General features: G+C 42.3%; 2 protein-coding genes across 3 annotated transcripts in view; one reads left to right on the forward strand and one right to left on the reverse strand.

The window, feature by feature from the left end:
* Positions 1 to 5,211, forward strand: part of FREM3 (FRAS1 related extracellular matrix 3) — a 63,305-nt gene extending 58,094 nt beyond the window's left edge. Inside the window, 1 exon segment of the mRNA XM_075929189.1 lies at positions 5,079 to 5,211. The gene's annotated coding sequence lies outside the window, so the exon portion shown is untranslated.
* Positions 1 to 14,194, reverse strand: part of SMARCA5 (SNF2 related chromatin remodeling ATPase 5) — a 46,134-nt gene that overhangs the window by 9,897 nt on the left and 22,043 nt on the right. For both annotated transcript variants that reach the window (XM_075929891.1, XM_075929892.1), the window contains exons 10-17: positions 11,726 to 11,835; positions 11,217 to 11,443; positions 6,313 to 6,434; positions 6,081 to 6,233; positions 3,907 to 4,039; positions 2,765 to 2,913; positions 2,405 to 2,524; positions 2,077 to 2,187 (exon numbers count right to left, since the gene is read on the reverse strand). In XM_075929891.1, the coding sequence (XP_075786006.1) occupies positions 2,077 to 2,187; positions 2,405 to 2,524; positions 2,765 to 2,913; positions 3,907 to 4,039; positions 6,081 to 6,233; positions 6,313 to 6,434; positions 11,217 to 11,443; positions 11,726 to 11,835 (1,125 nt within the window). The remainder of the gene's footprint in view (positions 1 to 2,076; positions 2,188 to 2,404; positions 2,525 to 2,764; positions 2,914 to 3,906; positions 4,040 to 6,080; positions 6,234 to 6,312; positions 6,435 to 11,216; positions 11,444 to 11,725; positions 11,836 to 14,194) is intronic.

Below are 14,194 nucleotides of genomic sequence, written 5' to 3' on the forward strand. Positions count from 1 at the left end.
CACTAATCTTATTTGTCGTATCGGTGTTCCATATTGCAGCGTAGTGTTTGAGTAGTAGTATCCTGTGTCTCTGTGACCATAAATCAAAATGCAGAAAAGGGACATTAGTGTGAAAAGTTGCTCTTCTACAAAAATTGTTAGGTTCCACTTGGAAGAGGAGACCCATTAATACTAGACAGGCTACAGTTGGATCTTACAACTGGAAACATCAATCTAGATTTAAGTCACAAATGGTTTGGAGCTAATGAAGTGTTATTTATCCCTTTGCATAATTTCATTAGGTGTCCCTTGGGGATTTTTTGTTAATAGGAATCAGGTTTAAAAAAAACACACCACACACACACACAAGGAAGTCTTCACACAATGCAGTGTCACCCTGTGGTACTTGTTGCCAGAGGACAAAGCCAAGGCCAAAACTATAATGAGTTTCAAAAAAAGAATTAGGTAAAATCATGGAGGATATGTCCATCAATAGCTGTTAACTAAGATGGTCAAAGATGCAATTTCATGCTCGGGTGTGACTTGCCTTTAACTGCCAGAAGCTGGGAGTGGACAACAGAGGCTGGATCACTCCATCCCCCCCGTTCTATTCATTCCCACTGAAGAACCTGGCCATTCCCAGAAGACAGGATACGAGACAGGAAGGGGCACTGTCTAATCTAAAAAAGCGACGAGGAGTCCTGTGGCACCTTATAGAGTAACTGAAGTGTAGGAGCATAAGCTTTCATGGGCAAAGACCCACTTCCTCAGATGCATGTAGTGGAAATTTCCAGAGACAGGTATAAATATGCAGGCCAGGATCAGGCTGGAGATGAGGAGGTGGATCCAATCAAGGAGGATGAGGCCCACTTCTAGCAGCTGATCTGGAGGTGTGAATTCCAAGAGAGCAGAAGCTGCTTTTGTAGTTAGCAAGCCATTCACAGTCTTTGTTTAATCCAGAGTTGATTGTGTCAAACTTGAAGATGAACTGTAGCTCAGCAGTTTCTCTTTGAAGTCTGGTCCTGAAGTTTTTTTGCTGCAGGATGGCTACCTTTAGATCTGCAATTGTGTGTCCAGGAAGATTGAAGTATTCCCCTACAGGTTTTTGTATGTTGCCATTCCTAATATCAGATTTGTGTCCATTGATTCTTTTACGTAGGGATACCTGTCTAATCTAATATAACCCTAAAGAGCGGAGCTTGCTGATTACAGAAGCTTCTATTACCTTTGGAAAAGTAAGATTAAATCACACTTGTCTATGTTTACTTATTTTAAATCTTATAAATAATTCTGATTTCTTTTTTTTATTTAACAAGTTTTCATGTAGTTATTATAGGATTAGCTAGAGTGCAGTCTTTGATATGAGACCTAAAATGGTAATCGACTTGGGGTAAAAGTGACTGGTCCTTTGAGATTAGCAGTAATTTAAATATTGCTTTGATTTTTGGTGTAAGAGGCCATATATCACAGAGATACACTCACCTGTGTAGCATGAAAGACTTGAGTACCCAATAGGACTGTCTATGACTGCACTATTAAGGTGCCTGAAGACTTTGAAGGTGGTGAGTGAAATCTAAATTAATCTGTAATAAACTTGGGATTTGTGCCAGGGTTTTTAAATAGTCTGCCTTGGCAGACGCAACAAAACACCACTTCAGAATACTACAGGAGGAAAGCTACTGTTCATATTATGGAGGGGATAACACTGCATATCAAGTGTGGTTTTGTTTTTTGTTAAAGAAGTTAGAAACCATGTGACCAATAAAACATTTTAAGTAGGACCAGGAGAAGGCTGAAGAATTGCATGAGAAAGTTAACTTAGGAGAAAGCCTTTATTTAAAATAATTTTCTAGCACCTCACAAAAAAGGAGAATGAGATCTTCCTTTCCCTCCATGAGTCTTCTGTTGATAGTCCTTTGAACACTCAAATTTGCATATTTAAAGTGCCTTTATATACACCACTCATTTATTTTACAAACATTTTCCACCGATGGAAGTTTGGAAAAGTGTACAAATTGATTTATAGTTGGAAGCAAGCTAAGTCAAGTTTGTGTTCTGTACATTTCAATCATTTGATAGTTTAATATGTCAACTCACTTTCGGTGCTTTTGGTTCACTGACACGAAGAGCTTCCCTGAAGTAAGCATCAACAGCATAGTTGGCTTTTCGTTCTCGTTTGGGTGGTTCAATCCACTCTGTGAATGCCATCTATATTATTAAAAAAATAAAGAGCTCTCAAGTTCTATACAATATTTTATACAAAGTACAATTTTACACAAAATTAGAATAATACATGGAACAATAATAGCCTTCCACAAATTTAATATAGAAGGAATCTTCATATTGTGCATCACATGTTCACTACTCCAACAACATGCAGTAAATGTGGAACTGCCAACAGTGAATTCTTCCCAAAACAAATTACCTTTTGTTTCTCTCTATAATCTTCCCCTTCAAAGTTGTATACACTGGACTCTGTATCCATTGTAAAATTTCTGAGTGAACTTTCACCCATCTTTGAGAGTTTCTCATTCATTTCTGCAGTCTGGAAAAAATTGATCAATCAGCAATACTTTTCAAAAAAGCTCCTCCTTATTCATAAGTGCATATTCTCAGATTCAAATTAAAAAAAAATCAATAAATGACTTACTGGCACAGATTATAATGTAAAAAAAACACATTCCTGATATTCTATGCAAATTTCAATCTGAAAATGTTTAATTCCATTTGTAATGTTCAAATTCTCCATAATGGGAACATCTCTCAGATTTAATTTTCACCTCACCTTCTTTGCACCTCTTTCCAAAATACCATCAATATCTTCATCAGTAATCTCACTCTCCTTGGAAGCAAACACATGCGTAGCTCCATGTCGAATCATCTGCAGCATTTCATCTTTCCCTATTTTATTCAGATTTTGATCCACCAGTCTTCCTAAAGAAAACACACATTAGAGGACAATACACCTTAATTACAGAGTTTAAATTGCTTTTGGGACAAAACATGTCTTTAGGCAAATCACTTGGTTGTATCAGGAATGAAACAATTCTGTTCCCTCCTTGTTTAGTGTGTTTGTCAAAGGCCATTTACATGTCAGTCACAAAAACTATTTTCAACATTTAAAATATTTGTTCTAACAAATCTAGATAGTTAAGCAAGAACTGATTATTGCTCAGAAGTACAAATTGAGTGTGTCCATCAAAGAATAGATTCAGTAATTTTAGGTCTTGCTTGTAGCCTGTCATTCCTGGTCAGCATTTTCAAAATTTCAAGACCACACTTCCCTGCGAACATGGCAGCAATAGCTATGTGCTTTTTAAAATAATTGATTTCAAGTCAGACTAATCAAGAAGTTGGACTAATGTATGGAATTACATCCTCCTTACCTTTTTATTCTATTACTCTACAATTAGACACAGTAGAGTGACTCTTACTAAACACAGCTTTTTAAACTTTCACTTGTTTACATTTTTATTCAAGTATACCTCATTCTTGGCCATCTGGAATGCCCTAGTCATTCCATAATGCAGTAATAAGTACAGGTGTAAATGGTTAACAGGTTACCCAGTAAGCATCACCTGATAAACATTACCAGGTGATGCTTACCAGTAACTGGTTAACCAGCACCTTGCCTGGCTGCCGCACTCCCCTGACTACAGTGTGCTGCAGCAGTCAGTTAACCTATCAACAAACATATAGTTTAACCACTAAACATTTTGAAAAGAGATTTTACATCCCATAGTGACAAGTGTTATGATGAAAAATTGCTACACTTAAAAACAAAACAAAATATGAACTCATGGTCCTGGTGAAGACAATAGCAAAACTCAAAATTAACTTCAATGGGACCAAAACTTCATCCTGATTGTTCATGCAAAAGAGAAATAGCATAGTACAGAGGAAGAAAAGCTATTTCAATATACTTACCTTGTTGAATGACTATGGAATCCAAACGAAGTTTCATTTCTGCTCTTTCCACTATTCTTTCCTCCACTGTGTTGTCCGTGATAAATCTGAACACTCTAACAGTCTTTGTCTGGCCAATTCTGTGTGCTCGATCCTATGCAGAAAATTATGACATGTATTTAGCATTGCATGTGCTTGTACTAAAATATAAATACATACAATTACTGCTTGGATTTTAAATCCTTTTAAGAGGGTAGTTCTCTTTTATCACCATACTAGTTTGTAGAAATAAAATACCCGATTTTCATATTAAAATCCTTTCATTAAACTCAGTTGACATAGCCACTCAAAAACAGTTTTTATGGCACAATAAAGCTTAATTAATGAAATCTTTTGCACTGAGGAGAGAAGCATGCAATAGTACACGTAGCTGCAGATTTCTGTCTATAAGACATGCACATATTTAACAGATATTTCACATTTGCTAAGAGACCATTAGATGATCTAGTCTGACCTCTTACATATAAACAGCCTTTCGTTCGCTTATTGATATACTGAGTTTAATAATGTGTTAGACTAAAACATCTTCTAGAGAGGCTTTGCTTTCAAGTCTTATTTCAAGACAGATGGAGACTACATCCCTCCCCCTCCCCCCCCTTACAGTTTGATCAAAAGATAAATTATCCTTTCACTGTTAAAAAGTTGGGCCTCATTTCCACCTGGAATTTGTCTTGCTGTAACTTCCATCCCTTTGTTTTTGTTATGCCCTCGTGTCATTCTTTTGAACAGCCTTTATTAAGCATATCTGAAAACATCTTCAGCCTGGCTGAAATGTTCAGATTTGCAACATATTGTGCACACAGACTCACTTGTGCATATACGTTTTATAATTTATGCCTTCAATATGAAAGCTTTTTAAATATTAGCTTTATTGCTTTGCAATGTCTAGGACAAATTATTGTTCTCTCCATAAGATCAAAGACATTATTGCATATAAGGATTAAGCATGTGCACACTTTTAATGTAAATTGGTAACAGAAAAGTTGATTCAACTCAGAAGATAATAAAGTCTCAGTTATCCAAACTTCACTTAACCGATCTTCCATTTTATCCAACGGTGCTGCCTGTCACGTGACAGCAAGGGGCTCCAAGGACACTTCTTACCACAATGGCCTTGCTTTCCCTTTTTCCAGGACTGGGCAGGAGCTCTGGTTGGCAGGTCTGCGGGGGCTCCCCTCATCCTGGCACGCAGCACGGGCTCGGCAACCTTACCTCCACACCCCACGCCTGGGGCAGCTCATGCCCATGCTGCAGGCTCACCCGTCCCTCAGGTATGCTGGGCCCGATCCAGGCCATCCTTGCCACATTAGCAGCTCTGCTTTTAGGAGTGATCCCGGACCCGCTCCCCCTCTTCCAAAACTTTGCATGCTGGAGTGGGAGGCGGAGAAGGGAGGGGGAAGTCCCCCTGTGGAGCGAGCCCGGCTCCTGGCCGGAACAGGTGGGGAGTCCGGCCCAAGGCAGGAGGGTAGGAGAGGGGGGTGGCAGTGATGGGAGGAGCTGCCGCCAGGCTGAGGAGAGGCAGGAGCACCAGGTCCTTGGGCACGCCCGGGCAGCCTGGGGGAGGAGGGAAGTAGAGGAAGGGGGAGGATGCTTTTAGGAGCGGGCCCAAACCAGCTTTCCCCTCCCAAAACTTTGCGGTCAGGGGGGAGGGGAGAGAAGGGAGGGAGTTGCCCCCCCATGGAGCGAGCCCAGCTCAGGCGGGAAGGGGAGGGCGGGATGGCCACCACTGGGCGAAGGAGAGGCAGGAACACCGGGGCCTTGGGAATGTCCGGGCACCCCTTGGGAGGAAGAGGAAGGGGGAGGAAGCGGCCCCTCATGAGCACACTGCATCCAGAATCCGTTGAGGAGGGGGCAGCGCGCGCGTACCAACAGCCCCGAGACAAAAAGCAGAGCCTGCCTGAGAGCCCGCCCCCAGCCACCACCGCTGCTGCTGCCAATGCTGCTCCGCTCCCGCCCCTTTTAAACATCAACTACTCTTTTAAGATGACAGCACTACTGAATTAAAGTGAACAAAAAGTGTATATAGAACCTAATCCAGGACACAGAAAATGCTATATACACACACATTTGTATGTCAGTTTTCTTAAAAAAACAGAGTTTAAATAAATACAATGTTATTTGTCTGAATTTCTTACCATAGCTTGCAGATCTACTTGTGGATTCCAGTCTGAATCATAAAGAATTACGACATCAGCAGTAGCCAGATTGATTCCAAGACCACCAGCCCGTGTGCTCAACATAAACACAAACTTGGAGCTGCCCGGTTCGTTATATGCATTAATAGAAGCCTGTATAAATAAGAAATTGTCAAAGTAAGTGTACATTTTGAATACAGAATTTTATTTGTAATTTTTTTTAAACACTCACTTGTCTCTCATCATGAGGTGTTTGTCCATCCAATCTACAATATTCATAATTTCGCCACATGCAGTAGTCTTCTAAGATGTCTAGTACTCTGGTCATCTGACTAAAGATTAGTACTCGTGAGCCTGTTAGAAGTAAAATTGTTAAATTACTAAGAATTATATATAAATACTATAGCTGTTTTGGTTTGCTTTCTTCTACTTAAACATAAGATTGTAGGGGTCAGCAACCCCCGGCATGTGTGCCGCAAGCAGCATGCAAGCCAATTTCCACTGGCATGAAGGAATTCAGCCCCGCCCCACCACTCCCCCTCGCAGCAGGGAGCTCATGCTGTGACTCCAGTCTCAGCAGCGCAGCTGCAGGCTGGAGCAACAACTCCGGCTTCCTGCTGGGGTGGAGGGGTGGGAGAGGCACCTGTGCATCCCTGGGGATGCCCCCCCATGCTACAGGCTCTCCTTCCTGCTTTGAGAGGGGGAGGGACTGGGCCTACTCCACTGGGCAGAAGGTCACACACAGTCCACAGGGAGCAGTGCAGTGTGCTATGTGCAGGGGCAGGTAGCTCCTTCCCCAGCACCCTGCTGTGCCCGCCTGGGCAGCCCAGGCTCTGCCCGCCACAGCCTGCAGGCCATCGGCCAGGCCAGGCAGGGAAGAGACTATGCATCACCCCCGCCCTGCCTCTCCCTGCCCTAGCACTGCTCCCGGGGGCAGCAAGTCCCAGTGGGGGATGGAGGGGCAGAACAGGAAGGGGCAGAGATTGCACTGAGGGGCATGAGGCGATGCAGAGGATTTGGCTGGGGGAAGCAAGGCTGGAGCAGAGGGAAGATATAAGCAAGGATACAATTATACTTTGCAGAAGCTGCACTTTCCTTTGCTCCCCACTTCTTTGCCTTCCTCCCCAACTAGCTATTTAGCTGCATTCTTACCTCTCACTTTTTCTGCATTACTTCCCCAACCCCTTCCTGCCCCCAAACTCCTTCTCATATCCCTGCTGGTACTCTCACCTCTGCTGCCAAACTCCCTTCCAGACCTTGCCCTTCTCATCCAGTCCTGCACACCCCACCTACCGCCCAGATCCTGCATCCCTATCCCACTCATTAGAAGGCCTGACCTGCACACTGAAACCCTCATTTTTGTTCCCAGTCCAGAACTTAAGGAGAGGTCCACAAAATGCACTAACTCTGGAACCCCAGAAGAGTAAATCTGGCCTTTAGGAAGCCCTGAACTTCAGTTCTCTTGTCCCTTCTCCTCATCCCGTAGAGCTCGAGTGCTGGAAGAGTGAGGGGTCTCAGTTGGGAGCCACATCGGTGAGGATTGGGGGTTTGGGAAAGAGGTTTTTTGCTTCTCACTATGTGGTCTCCAACTGATTTTTCTGTCAATCAGTGATCCCCCAACCAAAAAAAAATTCCCCCAATGCTGCCACAAATAAGAAAATATTGAAACCTTTTGTACTGAACATTATAATTTACTTTATTTAAAATGAAATTTGATAAACTAAGATGAGAAAGTTAAAATGCTTACTCTGTTTAATAATTTAAATTAAACCACTCTCCCCAGCTGCAGCACTAACAAAATGGTTTGAGCATAATTATGTAATTAACAGTGATTTTTCCATTAGCAATTGGTAGTCTGCGGAAAGGTTTGTATTGACTAAGGTGGTCCATGGATGTGCAGTGGAGAAAGGCCCTCCCCTCCCCAGGAGGGTTAAATCTTGGCATACCACTTTGGAAAGGTTGCTGACGCCTGTTGCAGAGCAAGATTATGACTGGTAATTAAGCCATGTGGACATCTAGTCATAATTAGCGATTTAAGCGACAAGTTGACTAGTCCTTCGACTAGTAAGAGGCAACAAGGGAAGGGGAGCAGGAGCCAGTTCCCCCCAGCACCATCTGCGCAGGTGGCAGGGGGTAGTGGGGACCAGGTGTAGTGCTTTTTAAAGTATTAAGAAGCTGCCGTGACATTTAAAAATCAGAAGTTAAGCAGGGGGGTACCCAGCATGAGCCAAGACAGTTAATTCCCGGCTCACTCTGGGTCCCCCCCCCCACAGCATTCCAGCCTTTTTATACATTTAAGGCTGGTGCCAGGGCTGAAAGCTAACCCCACTACGACTCCCCTGCTTATTGACTAGTTGATGGAAAATCCATCAACTAATTAATTGATTAAATTTAACATCCCTAGTTATAATATACTTCTTTCAGCATTTAAGAACCTACCCATAAAATTATACCAGAGAAAAATTACTAGCAATGTGATTTTTTTTAAAGTAATCTAATTAAAATTAAGATAAGGTATTAAAAGTGCCATTTAAGGTTCTAAAACCTCTTAACATGGAACCTTTAAGTGAACACAGAGACATATATAATGCTGACTTACAATAGTCAGATATTGCTATTCAATATTTTACCCATAGCATCACAGACATTTCAATATTCTTTAAAAATTCTACCTTCTTAGTGTGAAAATTATATTGATACTTTACTGGAAGTTGTATACAAGTACAAAAACTGCCAATACACAGATAAGCACTAAATAAGATTATAAAAACCACTATCCATCCATCTTTTCATTAAAAGTAGCAGAATCAAGCCATTTCCCCAATGCCTTCGCACAAACACTAGAAAATAAAAATCTGAAGAGCAATTGATCAGTCTAGTGTATATCACAGTATTTTAAAAGAATGATGATTTAAATAAATTTTTAAAATGAATCAAACTTATCAAGATCAGCATTCAAGAATGCATCCTACTGCAACACAATAGAACTGAAATTTACTGGTCTGTTTATGATGTTCATAAATAGCCACAAAACTGCCACAATTATTTCTTACAATCAGTCATGACACTTATCCTTTACAATGGATAAGGGTTTGTGCATTGCAATCCATTTTTAATTAATTCAGACAATTTTTTGGAGGACTTAAAGGCAATTGCCACATGATAGGTGAGACTAACAGCATATACAGTAAACTTCCAATAATCCGGCACCTTTAGGACCCAGGAGGTGCCAGATTATCAGATATGCCGGACTATCAGAAGGGGGAGTTATGAGGGATCTGGGGTGGGGTGGGGTGAGAGGGGAATGCCACCTCAGACCCCTCATTGCCCCCCCTTCCGATATGAGGGATCTGGGGTGGGGTGGGGGGAATGCCACCTCAGACCCCTCATAGCCCCCCCCCCCCTTCCGATAGTCTGGCTCTTCCCCAGGCGTCCCCAATTGAGCCGCTGCTGGTCAGTTGCAGCGGCTTCCCGGAATCAGCTGCTTGTCAGTTTCAGCAGCAGCTGAATCGGGGATGCCTGCAGCAGAGCAGCTGGGGTGCTGCCAGGTTGGTCCCATAGCGCTTCCCCTCAGCGCTGCGGGACCAACCCAGCAGCACCCGAGTTGCTCTGCCCCAGGTGTCCCTGAGTCAGCCGCTGCTGAAACTGACCAGTGGCTGACTCCAGGAAGCCTGGGGCAGAGCAGCTTTGCCCCGGGCTTCCTGGAATCAGCCACTGGTCAGAGCTGCTCTGCCCTGGGCTTCCCGGAATCAGCTGCTGGTCAGTTTCAGCAGCAGCTAAATCAGGGCGCCTGGGACAGAGCAGCTGGAGTGCTGCCAGGTTGGTCCCACAGCCCCGAGGGGCAGCGCTACAGGACCAACCCAGGAACACCCCAGCTGCTCCATCCCCAGCTTCCCCGATTCAGCTGCTGGTCAGTTTCAGCAGCGTCTGAATCAGGGAAACCAGGTGCAGAGCAGCTCCAATTGTCCGGCTGCCCCGAGCACTTTTGGGTTCCCGATGGTGCTGGACCATCAGAAGTGCCGGAGCATTGGATGCTGGACCAATGGAGTTTTACTGTAGTATCAAGCCTCAGAAGAAAAAAAAAAATGGCCAACACTATTATTTTGATTTGTTAACTTGTATCTACAGTCTTTTAATGACACCTATCATTATAGTATCTGAGAGTCTCCCAAGGGATAAAACAAAAACAAAGGCCAATAGACAAACGCTGGGTTAACTTCTTACTGTCCATGGCAGCTTTTTTTTTTTAAGTGTTCCCTTGCTCCAAAGTTTTCTACTACTGTCTCCTTCTTTGCTGTGCTTAGGTCTGTCTACACAAACACTAACTGAATTAGTAAGTTTTATGCTTTGTTCTAAAGGCAGTAGTAATATTTGTGGTGAATCTGATCCATCGTAGTAGTAATTCCAGAACCTAAACCTTATTGCCAAGAAAACACAGTTTCCCCACTTTCACAAGCTTCCCCTTAAGTTGAGTTTCAGATGTCTTAAGAAATGCTGTACTTAGGGGATGCTGATATGCTTCAAAGTATCATGGAGTAATTCCGAGAGGGCCTTGAAGGTTTAACAAGGTTTTCAATAGAATCTGGTATCTATCTTAAAGGCTATGTCTACACTCCAGAGCTTTTCTGGGAAACCGCCACATCCAAGGAACGTGTCCACTTTTCCAGAACAGTTTCCAAAAAAGCAGATGTGTTCTTTCAGCATCCCTGTATAAACGGGTCAAATTTTGGAAAAGCCTCCCCCTTCCTCCCAACCCAGAAAAAGATTTGCAATTTGTGTATCTTTTTTCCCCAATATAACTCTGCAGTCTAGACAGAACCATAGAGAGCCACTGTAGTCAGCAGAACTCCACAATACTGTGCTTTTCGCAGCTGTCTCAGAGAGCAGGCTACTACATTCAGGACCAACTAAAGCTTCAGTGGCCCCACTTAACCAAAGAACAGATTTCAAAGTCCTGATCCTGATATATAAAATCTTTAATGAATTGTGATCCCATTACCTATGAGGCCACCTTAGCCTCCACAACTCCAACATATCTATGATCTACAAAGAAAATACATTTAAAGAGTAAATTCTATTAATGAAATGAATCAGACAAATGATTCAAATACACATCAGAAAAGAAATGATTCATACCTTGTTCTTTCAACTTTGGTAGCAATTTGTCCAATACAACCATTTTGCCACTGTTGGTAACCAAATGCATATCTGTTGTGTAAGGTGGACCTGGTTCTGCTCCATCAAAGAGGTAAGGATGATTGCAACATTTTCGTAGTTGCATCAGGATGTTCAATAGTCTCATTTTGTCCAGCTTCCCAGCAGAGTTCAATATATCTATATCCTTCATTAAGATTCGTGTATACCTATATTGAAAGTGATACTTCTAATTATCGAAGGCCATTTTTTATTGTAGAACTTATGAAGGGCTGGGGTTGCCAGCGGTGTCCAGGCTCCCCACAGACAGAGGTTGCTCAGATGCTGGAGCAGCCACTGTCCATGGCATACCCCCTGCAGGGCTAGAGCAGCCCTCTGCCTACAGAAGGCGGGGTACTGCTTCAGCCCCCACCGATTACCAGTTAGCTTTTCAAATCACTACTTTTTAGTCAGCTTTCACAGTAGTACAGATAAGTGCCTGAATTACTTACCATTCTCTTTGCATTTTGCTTAGACCCACATAAATTTTAACTTCTTTCTTTGGAGGCAAACTCTTCTCTACATCAGCTTTAATACGCCGTAGGAGGAATGGCCTGAGCACCTAAATAACATTAATGTTTAGGCTGAGTTTCAAATAAACCAAGAAATTAAATGTTTCACTATTTGTTATTTCCTAGATAGCAAAAGGTATCATCCAATAGAGAAAATTAATTGAATATGTTTCTGGAAACTAATCCATTGGTACTGGAGAGCAGTATGTTTCATTGTTTCTCCTAGAATTTCCAACTTCTTATTGGGCCCTCTGGAAAAATGATTGATATGTAGCAGTGGTGGGCAACCTGTGGGCCATACTCAGTCCATCAAGATTCTATATGTGGCCCATGAGACATTTTGTTTATCGGCGCCCACATGCAGGATTCAGATTCTGCAGGTTACCATACGCATCATTTTTCCTACCGGTATTACTAAAGTGACATGCATGTAAAGCAAGGGGCACATGACATGAGATACATGCTGATTTCACACAATATAACAGAGAGCCATGTGCTCCCATTTGCATCCGGTCATAGTACTGCTACAGTTCAGTTTGCTCAGCAAGTTATAGATATGCAAGTGCAGTCAGCTATCCCAAGAGACTGTCTTGGACATTACAATCTTGTGGCCCACTGAGATGAAGGAGGGCTGCTGATGCAGCCTATTCACTATCCTAGGTTGCCCATTACTGATATATAGGCAGCTATTTTCCAGAGGAACGCACCTAAGCTTCCTCTGAAGAATTCAGATATTGAAATCAGATTATGCTGAACAGAGACAGGAGAAATGGAAGAAAAGATCAGTATGGCTAATATCAATATTGCTCTGGTGAAAATGACTCCTCTGTTTTTGTTATAAAACATGGCAAGTATTTACAGATGATCATGCTATAGGAGGATGACCCAAAGTCAAAATGGCTGCTGGAGATTTTGCAAAAATAAGCATGTTCATCAAGCCATAATGCTCTAGGAAATTACCTCCCACTAATGCTAATTTTGCTTTAGCCCGCACCACTCACACTAAGTGGGAGTTACTTGTGTTAGCCAAGATGAGTAAGAATACCATAGAGCTATTGCATTTTCTTCCAATTTTAGAATGTCTGATACTTTCAATATATATGATTGTAATTGGAAAAAGATATGAATTCATCACTTTAATTTCACTGTTTGGTTTTTCATGTGCTTCCATTATAACTCACAATGGATGAATGTCAGAATGTTTTGAAAGAAAACATTCAGCTAAATGAAGGGTTTCACAGGTGGCGGTTGTACACACAAAATTGTATGCTTACCAAAAATAAAATATGCCCCTTCCCTACTGTGCCTCATACAAGCTATAATTTGGTTGTCTAATGTCCCTATTCGCCTCTGTAGGCAGAGCTCCCTAGCTAGATATCCTGTCTAAGGCTATGATTTAGTCAGGAATATTTACTTTTACTAAAAATATCCTCACTAAATCTTAGGTGCTGGGAAGGTGGGGATAGTGGCAGCTTGGGGCTCTGCCTCTGCTCCAGGGGCGCTTCAGACCAGGTGCCTGGGGCTGCTGGAGCAGCACCTGTTGTAGTTGGCCCTGGGCCACCCTAGGGTCAGCTGCACCAGTCACAGTAGAAGTCATGGAAGTCCTGGAAAGTCACAGAATCCATGACTTCTGCAAAAGATTTGCAGCTTTAGTCACATCACATGCTGCATTTGCATTATGATGCTCCCTGACTGCATAGGCTATAATCATCCAAGGGAGAGACTGTGGCGCATCATGGGAGACTTAAGAACAGAGAGCCTGACCTACAGAGGAGAATGGGATCACAAGAAAATAGGAGCTGTGCTTTGAACATAGGAAACACTAAGAACCTGATATGTAAGAATCATGGGGCTCTCGAGCTGTGCATCTAGAATTACCAGACACTTGATTTCTCTCTGTGCCTTAGATACCCATCTGTAAAATGTGGCTATCCGCCCCCATTTCACAGGAATGTTGTGAAAATATTTACCAATATTTATGAAGCACTCATATTATAGTGATAAATGCCATACAATAGTCAGAGGAAATTAATTCTGTCTTCTGGACAGGGGTTTAAGAGTGTTCAGTAAATAAGACACTGGACCGTTTATTTAAACAATAACAAGAAAGCCTACTAAATAGCTTTTGATATTAATTTAGCACCATCCATCCTATGCACAGAATGAGGCAGGGATCCCATGGAAAAAAATAAGATGGGATCCTCTAACTAAAGTCTATCACAATGCATAAGGTTGTATAGACAACCTTAATTCAGGCATTTCCTATATGAGTACTTGACTCTGCAACTTTAATAATATTCTTTTAACACAGGGGATGGAGAAGGCTATTTGAACACACAATTCCTGGCAACACAAAAATATCTGGCAAAAGAAAGTTGAGAAGTGCCCCAAGTTCATGCAAAATGTTCT

The sequence above is a fragment of the Pelodiscus sinensis genome, chromosome 5, assembly GCF_049634645.1.
Source record: "Pelodiscus sinensis isolate JC-2024 chromosome 5, ASM4963464v1, whole genome shotgun sequence".
NCBI classification, from domain to species: Eukaryota; Metazoa; Chordata; order Testudines; family Trionychidae; genus Pelodiscus; species Pelodiscus sinensis.